The 14,911-nt window shown below is 33.8% G+C and overlaps 1 protein-coding gene across 3 annotated transcripts in view; it reads right to left on the bottom strand.

The window, feature by feature from the left end:
- LOC144973604 (prolyl 4-hydroxylase subunit alpha-1-like) overlaps nucleotides 1-14,911 on the bottom strand; it is a 49,600-nt gene that overhangs the window by 2,474 nt on the left and 32,215 nt on the right. For 2 of the 3 annotated variants that reach the window (XM_078916249.1, XM_078916250.1), the window contains exons 7-13: nucleotides 14,663-14,847; nucleotides 12,450-12,623; nucleotides 9,759-9,829; nucleotides 8,219-8,318; nucleotides 7,390-7,443; nucleotides 4,455-4,520; nucleotides 722-790 (exon numbers count right to left, since the gene is read on the bottom strand). In XM_078916249.1, coding sequence (XP_078772375.1) covers nucleotides 722-790; nucleotides 4,455-4,520; nucleotides 7,390-7,443; nucleotides 8,219-8,318; nucleotides 9,759-9,829; nucleotides 12,450-12,623; nucleotides 14,663-14,847 — 719 coding nt within the window. Of the gene's footprint in view, nucleotides 1-721; nucleotides 791-4,454; nucleotides 4,521-5,182; nucleotides 5,282-7,389; nucleotides 7,444-8,218; nucleotides 8,319-9,758; nucleotides 9,830-12,449; nucleotides 12,624-14,662; nucleotides 14,848-14,911 lie in introns of those variants that run through there. The other variant, XM_078916251.1, reaches the window with a different exon arrangement.

The raw sequence follows: 14,911 nt of genomic DNA on the forward strand, positions 1-14,911 counted from the left end.
ACATCATCTCATTCATCTGTGGTGTTTCAATCACCCTGTTTTGTTGATAAAGGGGAAACCCGAAACGTTCATTTGATCTGTTTTTGTAATTAAATTGAAGCTGACATTCAACTTCACATTATTATTTATTTCTATTTAGTGAAACAAATTAAATAACATGCTAAAAATCAAAACAACAAAGAAAAAAAAAAGGAGAAAAAAATCAGGTAATTAGAAAATGTTGGTTAAATAAGAATGCAAATATCTGCATGGGCCAATCTTTAAAAAAATCATAACAAAGCCTAGTTAATAGAGAACAGTATTTACGAATTCAAATCTACAACTAAACAAAACACTAAAATTAAAATTTGCTTTTAACTTAAAAATAATTTTCCCTATCAACATAAGTAAATAGGACACTCTTGAAACATTGCATTTTTTCTAAAAAAAAATTAAACAAACAAAAAAAAACTATTATAAAAAAAAAAAATATAAAAAATAAATAAAACAAGTAAAATAATAATATCATTAAATTATCCAAAAACAAAAAAAAACAAAAAAAACCAAAGAACAAGAAAAAACAAAAAACAAAACAAACTAACCCCACACCCTCACTCAAAGATAAAAAACAAAAACAAAACAAAAACCAAAAAGATCTAATTCTATTATTTAGTTGACATATTATAACGAGATAACTCTAATTTAAATAATCCCAGTTCAAAAGCATCTAGACTCGTCGTACCTTTTTGGGGAAGAGTTTCAAACCGATATAAGGGAAGACTGTTGCTCCTCCTGCCTCCACATCTGACAACTGTGAATTCAAAATCAAATACTAAAATGAGAGAAAATTCCAAATTTCCAAATAGAAGTAAAACCTTCAGAGACAAATAATATAAGGAATAAAAAAGTAATGTTTTGCCATAGTGAATAAAAAAGCATAAACCTCTTTAAAAACTACATATATATATATAGTGCGCTTGACTCATAAATTCACAACATTGCCATCCGGAAGTATAACGGACCAATACACAGAACTCTGTGTAACCTTAAACGTTTATAGTCTGGTCAATACAGTTTAGTGAGAATTACTCATAAACACGGATGGCAAAAAGCAATAACAAAGGCCTGAGTGACGTCGACTACATTATATATATATATATATATAATACACATAATTTTTTTTTAGTTTCTATCATGGTGTCTTAGGAACACAGATGCTGTTACTGAAGACTTTGAACATTGATGGTTGAACCCAACGATACTTTTATATAAGAATAAATTCCATCACGTTACGCATGGGTGCAAGTAGGTAGGCCAAAAGAGCTTGAAATTCATTTCCAACAAATTAAAAAAGCCTGAATCTTATTTTGATATGTGACCGAATGCCTCAAAATGGTATTCTGTTGAGGTGATCTAAATGCCGGAAATAAATTAAAATTCATTTTTTTAAAAAGCCGGAAATCTTGCATCCATGGAGCTGCCAACATCAGTATGAAAAAGTAAGATATGAAAAAATAAGATTTTGAGAAAAATTTGAAAATTTGAAAATTAAACGTTGCAGTCTCATTACGTTCAATAATTAAAAGTAATAAAAGTTGTAAGGATAAAAGATTTCAAAGAATTGATGTATATCAAAGCTGGGAAATTGTTTTGTAAGGAGTAAGTGACAATAAGCAAGTGAAATAATAAGAATCTTCTTGATGGAAAGGAAGATAGAATAAAAAACAACCCCAAACAGTGAATGTTGAGATTTGAAATCGATATTGTTATTAATTTTTTAAAAAGGTTAAATTTAATGAAGAAACGCACATAATCATTTGGAGATTGAAAAAACACCAAATTTTGTAGTTTTTTTTTTTTTTTTTTTTTCTTCAGTACCACTGGAAGTCCAGTGCAACACATCAAAACTGAATTCAATCATATTTTCTGATGTATCAAATAATCTCTCTTAAGGGATTGTACATATCAAGCCATTCATTATTGGTACTATGCATTTAGGTAAAACACTTACATCTGCCAGCCTGATATAACGTACCAACACACACAACAATGTGTAATCTTGAACGCTTATAGTCTGACTGATATAATTCAGTGAGAAATGATTATCAAAATGGCTGTCTAAAAACAATAACAAAGAGCTGAGGGACTGAGTGAATTTTGCTCCTTCTATAAGTTGTTTTAAATCCATTGCATTTGTTTGTCTTTAAGGGTTGTACGGCGCTTGAAACACATTTAGGTCATACCAGTGCCAGGTAATAGGAAGAAAATTAGATAGTAAAAATATTCTAGGTGTACAAATTAAAAGGACTTGAGGGAAAAGTAAGACAAAGGGGAATGGTACAAATATGGAATAGATGTAGATACTAACTGCACATTATCAGTGTACTTAGTTTGAGATTACCTAAAAGTCTTACCGAAACACCAGCACAAGAGGAATACACCCAAATGTTTACAAATCATATGTTTTAAAAAAACAAAACAAAAACAGTACATAACAGAGAGATTATATTTTTCATCTCCAAAAACTATAAACTATACATTCTCTCCCAGCCAAGGACTCTGGCCAGGGTCAGGATAAAACGAAGTAATCTCGTTCCAAGACAAAGACAGAAAGCAATTGGAAAACGGATCCAGCGGGGATAGAAGACACAACAAGTACCTCCCTTTCCACTATGGGAGGTCGGGAACCCCACCCAGAAACCATTGCATTGCTCTGACACCAAAACGTATGTTCCTTCATGAAAGCTTTGATATCAATGATACAATCGTCAGAATACGCATCACTCAACTCATCAATAAATGAAAGTAGATGAGAGTCTAAAAAAAAAATAAAAAAAAAATAAAACAATTAAAAAAAAAAATATTGAGCTTTTATATAGCGCAATATCCACTAAACGTGCTCAAAGCGCTTTACAAGGGGTCCCTGGCCAACAGCAACACATAGCATGTAGGACGAGACATGACGCCTGTTAGGCGATATTACAAATTTTTGGGACAGAGACAACGCTGTTAACGGGCAGGTACTCATTTTACACCTGAGTACGGTGTGAGAATGTGAGTAAAAAGCCTTCTCCAAGGACTCAACTATGCGCTGAGCGAGGCTCGAACCCAGGACCTTCCGATCCGAAAGCGAGTGTCATACCACTAGACCACATAGCCGCACAATATCTATATCTATATCTATCAATATCATTTCAGCATCCGTCAAATATGATACAAAGGTAGGCAATCATGGCACTTTTCCGTCATCAGAAGACAAACTTTATTCCAGCCATCTTGACTCAAACTACTTTTCTATTATGAAAACGAAGAACCTCCAAACTAAGATTGAAATAAAAATGAAATTGAAATCTTAAAAACTTAAATGATACTTCTAGAAAACATGCTCTCAAACAGTACAGTCAATTGAATAATATATGCAATCAGAATGTTGAAAGAAGGTGAAGAGAAGGAAGAGGAAGAGAATGAAGAAAGAAGTACTTTTCTAAGATAATCTATAAACCATTACTTGATGAAATTACTTTTATCATAAGTGGAGTCATTTTTATCATGAGTCCAAGTCACAACCACTTAAGGACGGGGAAAGGGAATGAAAGTTATTTATTTAATAGAAAAAAAAATTAAATAAATATAAGGGTTAGTCTACAATAATTTGAGCATAGATCTAAGTCTGTCAAATTTCATAATAGCCATGCAAAGACTGGATAAAGAACAAAATAGCAAAAGCTGTTTGAAAGTAAAGGCCCTTTACAAGGTTCTTACTTACTTACTTATCCTTTACAAGGTTCAAGGTGTAAAGTGGAAAGGTAAAAAAAAAAAGCATTGGCCATACAAATCAACCATTTTATGACCCTCTGACTGATTTAGGCTCTTTTCACGCATTCCCGTGATTGCAATATATAGACCTGCCAACCCTTCACATTCCAAAAGTGGAAGCAGGACACCTAAAAATAGGAATTTGAGACCAAAAAATAGGAATTTCACCTCTTTCACCCCCGCCCTCTTTGCTCTTTTTTATTCTTACCATTCTCATCACTTTTGTAAATTGGAATTTTAGAGACAATGGCGGAATAGTACAAAATGGAAGAGTGAAAATAGGAATGATTCCGCCAAAAGTGGAAGGGTTGGCAGGTATGCAATATATACAAAAAACAAAACAAAAATCTAATATTTGACACAACAGAGATGACTGCAGATGAATCAGTGCTCGGTTATGGATTTGAAATTACTTGCAATGTCAACAAATCACACACACACACGCACACACACCCGAATAATTAAATTAATATCTATCATTGTAAAAAAAACAACAAAAAAACAAACAACTTTTAACGATCTCCCTTGAAAAATGCTTACTGCACAAAGGGACAAGACCTATCCTTATTACATACACATTTAAGAAAATTCAATATTAAATCCCTACCTGAAGATAGATTTGACAAAATATAGCACTGAACCATAGATTCAAGACTTACATAATTTAAAAATGTGGCTATTCTGTTTCCTGTGCCCAGACTCTTGAAAGCATCTTTTTCTTCTTTCTATAATCAGGGCCAATATAAAGTGATTCATTAGAAACATGGAAAAATATAACTATCAATCTTACACCTCCATTCGATTTTGTTTTCCATTCCCACAAACTCGCAAAATCTCACAACACTGACAGCTCCAATGCTCATGTAATGACACATTAAATTGTGGCCTCAATCAGGTCTATATAATTGTTTAACTGAACTAATGATTTTAATAACAAAATTGAATTGTATAGCAAAAAATGCTATCAAAATATATAGAAAAATTCAGAACTATAAATAACTTTTTCTCGATACATAAAACAAATGCATTACAATCATAATTTGGAAACTTATTGCTAAACAAGTTTGAAAAAAACTCCGAGCAACGACTTGACCACAATTTACAGTTGTCATTATCGCTTGGCAATAGAAAATATGTCTCATCAACCAATGGACTTCAATTTGTTTTTCTCTTTATTCTTCAAACCGTTTTTTTGTTGTTGTCGTTGGGTTTTATCCTTCCATACCGACAACTTAAGAATTTATGGAAAAATGTGGAGCTGTTGAAAAATAATTTTATAAAGTAATCATATCTGGATGATAAGATTTATTTTCTACAAGTTGCAGTTTTGTATCTTTTTTACTTATTTTTTTTTTTTTCATGTCGAATGGTAAACAGTCAAATGATGCAAGCCAGGGTTTTGTTACCTCTGTAAGTAACTTACGTATGACAAAAATGTTGCAATACGATTGCCAGTTAACCTTTCCAGATATGTCAACTTTCTCCTCTGAAACATACCAGCATGAAAATGCATTGAAATCAAAATGTCTAATTTGTGCCAGCAATTTTTTTAGACTTTCGAATCATTAAAATGTCTGGAACCATGATCAAGTCCACCCGGAGATTGAATTTGAAAGCAGACCTGCCAACTTGAAATGTAAAAAAAATCGTAGTTTTCAGAGAGAAGAAATAGAAGTCACTATAATTAACTTTACAAATTAATATTTTACATTTATCAGTATTAAATATGTCTTCAAAACCCTGAATAGATGCTTTGTGGCACCAAAGTTTTCTTTTGATCACATTATGTTGAATCAAAAATGTCTATTTATTTCTATTGTTGAAGCCAAAAATTCGTATTTTTACGATTTTTTCCTAGTAGTTGGCATGTCTGTGAATGGTCCCAAAACACCAAAATGCTGGCATGGGAAGAATGCTAAAAATCTAACTTTTGGCTTAGTTTATAAAACTTGCATAAAAGAAATGCCTTCATTCAAGGGAATGGGTTTAATTTCTTTTAAACTTCAAAAACAAAGCATTGTTGAGTCCTTGGAAAAGGTTCTTTACTCATATTCTCTCACCTTACTCAGGTGTAAAATGAGTACCTGGCCGTTAACAGTGTTGTCTATGTCTGAAAAATTGTAATATCGCCTAGCAGCCGTCATGTCTCGCTCTACATGTTACGTGTTGCTGTTGGTCAGGGACCCCTTGTAGAGCGCTTTGAGCAAGTTTAGTGGATATTGCGCTATATAAACGCTCAATTTAAAAAAAAGATTTTCATACACTTGTTCAGATTTTCATCCCTGTATAGCTCATTCCTGGCATAATACCAATTGACACAATGGGTCACATTCTTAATTATAATCTAAAATGCAGCTCCACTCCTTATCGTTTAAATATATTGCCCAATAGGAATTTATTAAGATTTGCGGCTATGTGGTCTTGTGGTATGTAACTCGCTTTCGGATCGGAAGGTCCTGGGTTCGAGCCTCACTCGACGCATAGTTGAGTCCTTGGAAAAGACTCTTTACTCACATTCTCTCACCGTACTCAGGTATAAAATGAGTACCTGGCCGTTAACAGCGTTGTCTCTGTCCGAAAAAATTGTAATATCGCCTAACAGGCGTCATGTCCCGTCCTACATGTTAAATGTTGCTGTTGGCAGTTTAGTGGATATTGCGCTATGTAAAAGCTCATTTTTTAAAATAGCAATTGGTCAAGAAACTGATTTTCATGACAAATCTGAGCATTTCTATTATTTAATCATCCAAAACTTTTGAGTGACATCAGCTTCAAATCCAATGACCCACTGTATGTAATCTTGTATTCTGATTTTATGTCAGGGTTAACTAACTAGATAAAGGAAATAGGTTTCAAGTCACAATGATCAGAATTAAACCAATTTAATTTTTAAAACTTTAAAAAAAAAGTTTTGGAAATAAACCCACCCTACTTGATGAACTTTTCTTAGAACTTAACTTTAAGAATGAAACACCACAGATGAATGAGATGATTCATCCTGTTTTGTTGATAAAGGGGAAACCTGAAACATTCATTTGATCTGTTTTTGTAATCAAATTGAAGCTTACATTCAATTTCACATTATTATTTATATCTTTGAGCTTCGAGTAGCAACATTTACATAATTTTAAGAGATAAAAATTGTAGTTGTGATAGTTGACTTTAAAAATCAACAATTTACCCCCATAAGGAATAGATAACACTTCAAAATCCTTACAATTATGTAGTTTAAAACCAACTTTCATTTTCCATACGTTATCATTTTTTAATGACTTAGAGATGCTCATGTTCAGAAATTGGAGCTGAAATTTCATAATTCAAAGAATTTTTCGTAATAATAAGCAATTCTGTCAGTAGACCATGTAGCCACAAATAATATCATTTTCTGACAATTAGTTAATTGCCAAAAAAAATGTTATACCTTTATCAAACTGCTCAGTAAGTTTGCCAAAACACCCTCACCCCTTAAAAAAAAAACCAAGATCAGCTCTTGCCAGAATCACTATGGTCAGAACTGATTCATACCATCCTGCCCTCTGCCCGCTAAAGACAACTATCATTAATCCAATACATAATCAAATAGCTAAATCTTACCCTAGCAAAATCAAAGTGAGGCTCATAATGTCCACCCAATCCATAGTTTGCAATCTGAAAATCAAAGTAGAAAGTGGGAAGGGAATTTCAGTAAATTAAATGAACTTGCCATAACCAAAAACTTAACATTTAAGATTTCTTTTCATATCCGAATTACAAGAAAAAAAAAAAATAAATTCCAACTTGAATAAATAAATAACTAAATAAACTAATAAATCAAACAAATTCCTGGATTTAGGTGAGACAATACATGCTTTAATTAAATTGAGATAATTTAGAATGTTAGATGAAGTTCAATACAAACTAGACACTGGTAAATAAAAGATGAATATTCTTTACATATGTGAGGTTTAAAGTTGATTAAATTGGTAACAAAAACTTCACGATACCGAAATTCAATAGACAAATTCAAATTGCTATGTGAGTAATAATAATAATAATAATAATAATAATAATAATAATAATAATAATAATAATAATAATAATAATAATAATAATAATAATAATAATAATAACAATAATAATAATAAAGCATTTATACTGCGCAACCTATCCCCCTGGTTGGAGGCTCTGGGCGCATTACAAATAAAATTGTCATATCGAAAGAGAAAAATACACACGTACAGCCACCCTACAACTACCTCTAACTGTAGACTGTGCAATATATATATATATATATATATATATATATATATATATATATATATATATATATATATATATATATATATATTGCATCTATTTAATTATTATTTATATATATATATATATATATATATATATATATAAATAATAATTAAATAGATGTTTAAAAAAAACATCAATTGACCTGCAATTCCTCAGCTGTGTCCATTTCCAGCCCAGTGATGGCTTGCATCCTGTCATTAATGTGTTTAATGATTTCACTTTCATCATTACGCAACCATGCGCTGTGAAATAAAAAATCGTTAGGATAACCCATTAAAAGCATGTGTTGATACCACTGTACGCTATAACTACATAGAGTTGATTTCAATTTCTGCTACTTGAAATGAAGAAGTGAGACATTAGTAAATACTACTTGAGAAAAATTTTCTTTAAATGGATACTATCATCCATCAAGTAAAGTAAATGGTGCTGCTCGAAGCTCGAAGAAATAAATAACAATGTGAAATTGAATGTGAGCTTCAATTTAATATATGAAAATAGATAAAATGGATGTTTCAGATTTTCCCTTTATCAACAAAACAGGATGAATGAAACACTACAGACGAATGAGATAATGTAGTTGTTAGTGCTTATTCATATTAACAACGCCACTACCACATTATCTCATTCGTCTGTAGTGATTCATTCATCCTGTTTTGTTGATAAAGGGGAAATCTAAAACGTCCATTTTATCTGTTTTCGTATATTATATTGAAGCTTACGTTCAATTTCACATTGTTATTTATTCCATCAAGTAAAACAATTTAGCATAAATTGGCAAACTAACAAAGCACATGTGGCAAAGGATAAAATACTAGTCAATCAATACATCTTGCCCTTGTAGCTCAGATGGTGCAGCATTTGCTTCACATGCATAGGGACCAAAATCGAACCCGAGTAATGTCGAGATTTTTTTCTGACCCCCCCTGTCCACCCAGCAGTGATTCGGTAGCTGGGTTTGTTAGATCTAGCAGAAAAGTACTTGGTGATAGACTAGAGTCCTATCCAAAGGGTAGCAAGCAATTAAATGTTATTGTCCATTTCACACTATAGAAACCAGGATAAACCCCTGCTCCATGGGCCTAATGGCGCTGAAGGACCAATTTTTAAAAATCTTACCCTATTGTGATGTAGCGGTCATATTAACCCTATCAGTAATAGTGTTTACTTTTGTGGAGACTACAACTAATAACTTTCTCATTGAGGTGCAGGGTGATTAAATTATCCCTACTTGCAAGAATGGGAAGGGAAAAGCAATGAAAGATAGTTAGTGGTTTTCTCAATGAAAAAAACAACAAAACAAAACCAAAAAAAAAACCTCAGTAAAGCTTGTTGAAAATACTAACAAAAATTATGTATCCGCAGTCACTTTCCATTTGTACAGGTCGAGTAAATTGTTGCCCCAAATGTGCTACTCGGGTTAAGACCTTCCTCTTAAATCTCCTCAAATATTAAAATCATAATTTTTCACGTAACATATTTTTATTGATAAACTGATCTTTTCATGGCTAACACGTCAAGGACGTTCTTTAACTCCTTTCCCTCCCATCATCTCTATTTTTTATGATGTTAAGTTTCTAAATCAATATCTTAGACCAAAACATGCTCAATCTTGCTTTCATATTTTACTATGACATTTTGTAGAAATGAGTATTGACTCCACCATAAAGACTCATTCTCACCTTTTGCTGATTCTGTAATTGGCTGTTTCCAAGGCACCTGTCTTGGCATTTTGTACTGTGGCTCTATTCAGCTGGTAGTAATAGAAATAGTTGAAAATGATGATGCAGATTAAGCTGCTGACGATGATTGTGATGATGACGATAATGATGATGATAATGACAATTATGATGATCACAATGACCATAATGATGACAATGATGATGATGATAATGATGAAAAAAGACAATGACAATAATAATGATGATGATAATGACAATATTAAAATAATAAATTGAATAATCAACCTGGAACAACTACAAAAACATCCAACTTCTACGGGTAAGGCTCAAGTGGTCATGGTTCGGTGATATTTCAATGTGAAAATAACCTTTAATTAGCATAACAATAACAACATCTCCGATTACCTGCAGACCAAGCCATTTTGGTCAGTACGTATAGTTACCAACTGAATTGAGTTGCTTACTGCTCTCAAAGTGAAAACAGTAACATCTGATACTAAATTTTAAAAAAAATTATGCTCTTCTGCCCAAGCATTCTGTGAAGGTATATAGCTTATCCACCAAACAAATGTCTCATTTCAAGAGGGATCACTCATGTTGTCCGAAGTGCGCAAATATGGGGTTAATAATCTTTCCCAAGAGAAAAAAAAATATGAAAGTGCCTGAATCAGGTCTCGAACCTGGGAACATCCAGGTTACAGTGTAATGCTTTAACTCACTCAATCCTTCGAGGTAGACTGTTAACTCACTCAATCCTAGAGATTTTTGTTACTGTTCAAAATTGGAAAAAATGTATTAAAAATGAGCATGTACATAGTTTTATTCAACTACCACTAACATGTAAAAACTAAAAACAATAGCTTTGATATTACATCTATAATTACTTGTCTCATAAAAATGTAATAAATAGCATACCTGCCTACTTGAAAATTTCAAAATCAGTAAGAACTACAAAATTCATCAGTAATTAATGGTCAAATTTCAGTAATACTAAAGCAAACAAAAATAATGATACACCCTTTTAAATATGTAAAATAAACTTACCATGTTATATAGAGGACAGCCTGATAAAATAATATTGGGGTTCTTTTCCTTACAAAAAGTAGTGCGGGGCGGTCCTTGGCAAGCTTAAGGACCACGGTCCTACGGTCCTTGGGAAATGAAGACCGCAAGGACCGGTCTCTAGACCGGTCCGTTCATTCTTGAACCGTTAAAGACCGCTACACGATGAAAACCGTGGCCTACAGGAGTAAAACACACGGAGTAGTCACACTCATTTCAAATTGTAACCTAATTAGAGAAGAGGGGTGATGCCCCCCCCCCCCCCCCCCACACACACACACATTAGAGGGCAGCGAGCATTGAAGAGTAAGAGAGAGACGTGAAGTTAAAATAAGAGGGGGTGGATGAGGTGATAAGAGGGGTCGATGGTGACTTTTCGCCAGATCTAACAAACTCAGCTACCCATTCATTGCTGAGTAGACAGGGATTCAGAAAAAAATCGACTGCACCCGGGATCGATCTCTGGCCCTTTGCGTATAAAGAGAGTGCTCTATCAACTGAGCTATCGGGGTCCCCAAATATTCTATTGGACCTTTTAAAAATACAGACGTTATAACTGGTTTTTTTGGACGGAAGAAACTAACGAAACTCATATTACTTGATTAGTTAAAACACCAAACGAAATTTTAATATTATTGTATTATTTTAAATGACAACAATGCGATAGAAAGGAGTGGCGACAAGAGATGGACAAAAGAAAACAAAAAATCAGACTTGCAACTTGCTAGGTTCGACACACACACACACACACACATACACACACATCTTTAGTAGTCACATACATTTCAAACAATAACCCATTAGAGAAGAGGGGTCATGCCTTCATCATAGATCATTGTCATTGCGATCATTATGGTGTAGTAAATTTTGAAATTTACCCCGTATAATGGAATCGTCCAAGGCGTGCGCCTCCTGTTCCCCCCATCTCACACACGAAAGGGCGGTTTGCGGAGTGGAGGGAGGTGGTCGTCTGCCTCTATGGTCGTCTGTGTCGTTTAGTGTATGGCAAAGGGGGGTGGGTGCGATTAATTAAGTGGGATGGGTGGTGATTGGTGGAAGATAGGCAAAGGACCGAGGCAACGAATCGCTGGGGAAGTAGTATGGCGCGAGACCGTTGAAAGGTGATAAGAAGTGAGGACCGCCGGCGGTCTTCCTCTTTGGGACTGGACCACGGTTCACAGCTAAAAGACCGTGGGACCGGTCCTCGGTCCGGTCCTCAGCGCGGCACTAACAAAAAGCTATCACACCATTTTCTTTCCCTAGCATTGAGATTTTTTATTGTAGCATGCGGTAAATAATGAAAAATAATTATTATTTTTTAATTTAACGTTGCGACCATTTGTATCAGTAATATTTCTTCTATTTCCGTAAGTTCGTAATTGTCCTCAACTACCGTAACAATTACGGATGGTCCGTAAAAATAGGCAGGTATGAAATAGGCATAGGGTAAAAGTAAGCCGAGTAAACTACAGATATAGTCGGTGTTAGGGTTGAGTGAGTTAACCAGTCAGTAAAGTTGCTAGGTTGGATTAAAATGAGCACCATTTGTAAAGGTCTCAATCCATATAGCTGATATTTCAATATCGTCGATAGAAAGAATGAATCTGAGGAATCTCTGAGATGGCTTACCCTTGGCGTAGCAAGACGTTTAATGGTGTCAATTTCCTCATCACTCAACACGTTATGGTACACCACCAGCCAGGGATCCAAGTGCATGGTTTCTTCCTTGGCCGGTTGGAGAATCAACAGTGGGTGGTTATTGGTCACGTAACGACAGGTAAACTTGTCTGCATCTTTCAATGGCTGGAAAAAAAAAACAACAATTTTTTAATGCTACAATAGACAGGTAGATAGCCATGCCCCTCGGACAATCGTCATAATGTAAATAATCGCAGTGATTGGTAGACACAGCAGAAGACCTGAGATGCACATTCCTCCCACCAAATCCAAGCATCAGTAACACACTTTATAGTCACTTGGAACAACTACAAAAGACGTCTAACTTCTACGTCATGGCACAAGACCGAAGGGCTAGAGCTCAGGTGGTCGCTGGTTCGGATAAGTAAGTAAGTAAGTAGACAGCAAACTACCCAGGTTTTACTATCGATGGTATGTGTTTAAGTAAACTATCTACTGTTCAACCGCTTGATCAATAGAACTAACACAGAAAACTATGTGAAAATTTAAACGTTTATTATCTGATCGAGAAAATCGTGTGATAACTAGTAACCCATTTGGTGGTATAAAGACAATAACAAAGATCACTGATTGGTCGATTTGATTCACGTTATTGTTTATAAACAAGCAACAATGTTTGTCAGAGCACGTGTGAGGGTGTGTCACAAATTCCATGTTTTGATTGGTCAAAAATCTACTGGTTAATTGTCATCATCACTGACTTTCAAAACAATTAAGTAGTTAATACATTAAATTTTTTTGTAATTCCTAATTTACCCTCTACCTCAATCTGATGTTGTACTTCGGTTAATCTGTTATCTGTGTAGTGAAAATGTTGCTGCTCGAAGCTCGAAGAAATAAATAATAATGTGAAGTTGAATGTAAGCTTCAATTTAATTACAAAAACAGATTAAATGAATGTTTCGGGTTTCCCCTTTATCAACAAAACAGGATGATTGAAACACCACAGATGAATGAGATGATGTGGTAGTGGCGTAGTGACGTTCATTTGATCTGTTTTTGTAATTAAATTGAAGCTTACATTCAACTTCACGTTATTATTTATTTAATCTGTTATCGAAAATCAAATTCAGAGTCACCGGACAAGCATTAAACTAAAATGAATTAAATTTTTGTTCGTTTTTTTCCCTTCTTTTTATAAAAGTTTAATAATAAAAGAACAGTTATTTAACCCAAATTTAATTTTTTATAAAATAATTTCAATTAGTAAGTCAGGTTCACCAGCAGATTGAAGGGGGGGGGGGGGGGGGGAGAGGGGGTCTCATTTCGTTAAAAATAATATAATTCATTATCTATTAAAAAACATCTCTTTATTACACTTGTCTGAATCAATGACTTCAATGTTTTACATAGTTTTTAATTTATCTATTAGATCTCGAATTTTTTTCTTTTTTTTCTTTCTCCATTATACTAAAAAAAAAATTAAAAAAAAAAAAACCCATCAGATTTAACTAGATCCTGAAAAAGAAACAATTTAAGAATGGGTGGGGTGATATATTTAAAATAAATGAATAAATAAAAGCATTTACATTGGTCCATCTCTTGAAAATTTTTTTTTTTTAAAAGCAGCTTACAATACTATCTAGCAGACCATCTTGATCAACAAATATATTTCAACATTAAAATTATGGCCAAATTTTGTCTCTCTAACTACGAAAACCTTAATAGCTTGCATACATTACGGTCATATAAGCATTGACCCCTAACTCAAATTGAGTGATTTGAATCAAAAGACCATCAATGATATTATACATTACTGAAACCTACAAGATGAGATGTACTTGATTTTAGAAGGCTGATTCACTTTTATATTTTTCATCAATTTAACTGACTGACTGACTAAAGGCCTTTCGCTTCCTAATCATCCGATCGGGACGCCTCGGCTGCCTCTCGAATCATCTGTGTCATTTCCTACCACAGTTCACGTCTTTTGCTGTGGATGCTAATTTCATAAGGTCTTCCTTTGATTTGAATACTTCGTTATTTTGAAGGCGTTTTAGGTTTCTATTGAGGACAGTGTGAATTGACGTGGGTGGTTTACCTTGATATTATCAAATCATCAAATTAAGACTACCATATATTTCTACACAAAAAAGTATGAATTTTAAACTTTGAATTTAAATAAAAACTCAAGTTCTATCTACCTGCGTATCTTCTCCCCTGCAGAGTGCCTCGTAATTCAAGAACTCGTTGGAGTTTCTGTACTCATCTCGATTAGCCTGGTATTCCTTCCTGGATTGCTCCTTGGAGAATTTCCCCTTCTGACTTTCATCGGCCATCATGGCCTCAAAGTACCTCTTGTTGTTGGTGGCCCTTTCATGGTAGGGATCTGGTTATTGTTTGTAGTTGGGAGTGGAAAAAAGAAATTAATAGTCTATTTGAGGAATGAAAAA

This window comes from Berghia stephanieae, chromosome 5, assembly GCF_034508935.2.
Source record: "Berghia stephanieae isolate SIO BIC M18660-M18661 chromosome 5, UCSD_Bste_1.3, whole genome shotgun sequence".
In the NCBI taxonomy this organism is placed as follows: domain Eukaryota; kingdom Metazoa; phylum Mollusca; class Gastropoda; order Nudibranchia; family Aeolidiidae; genus Berghia; species Berghia stephanieae.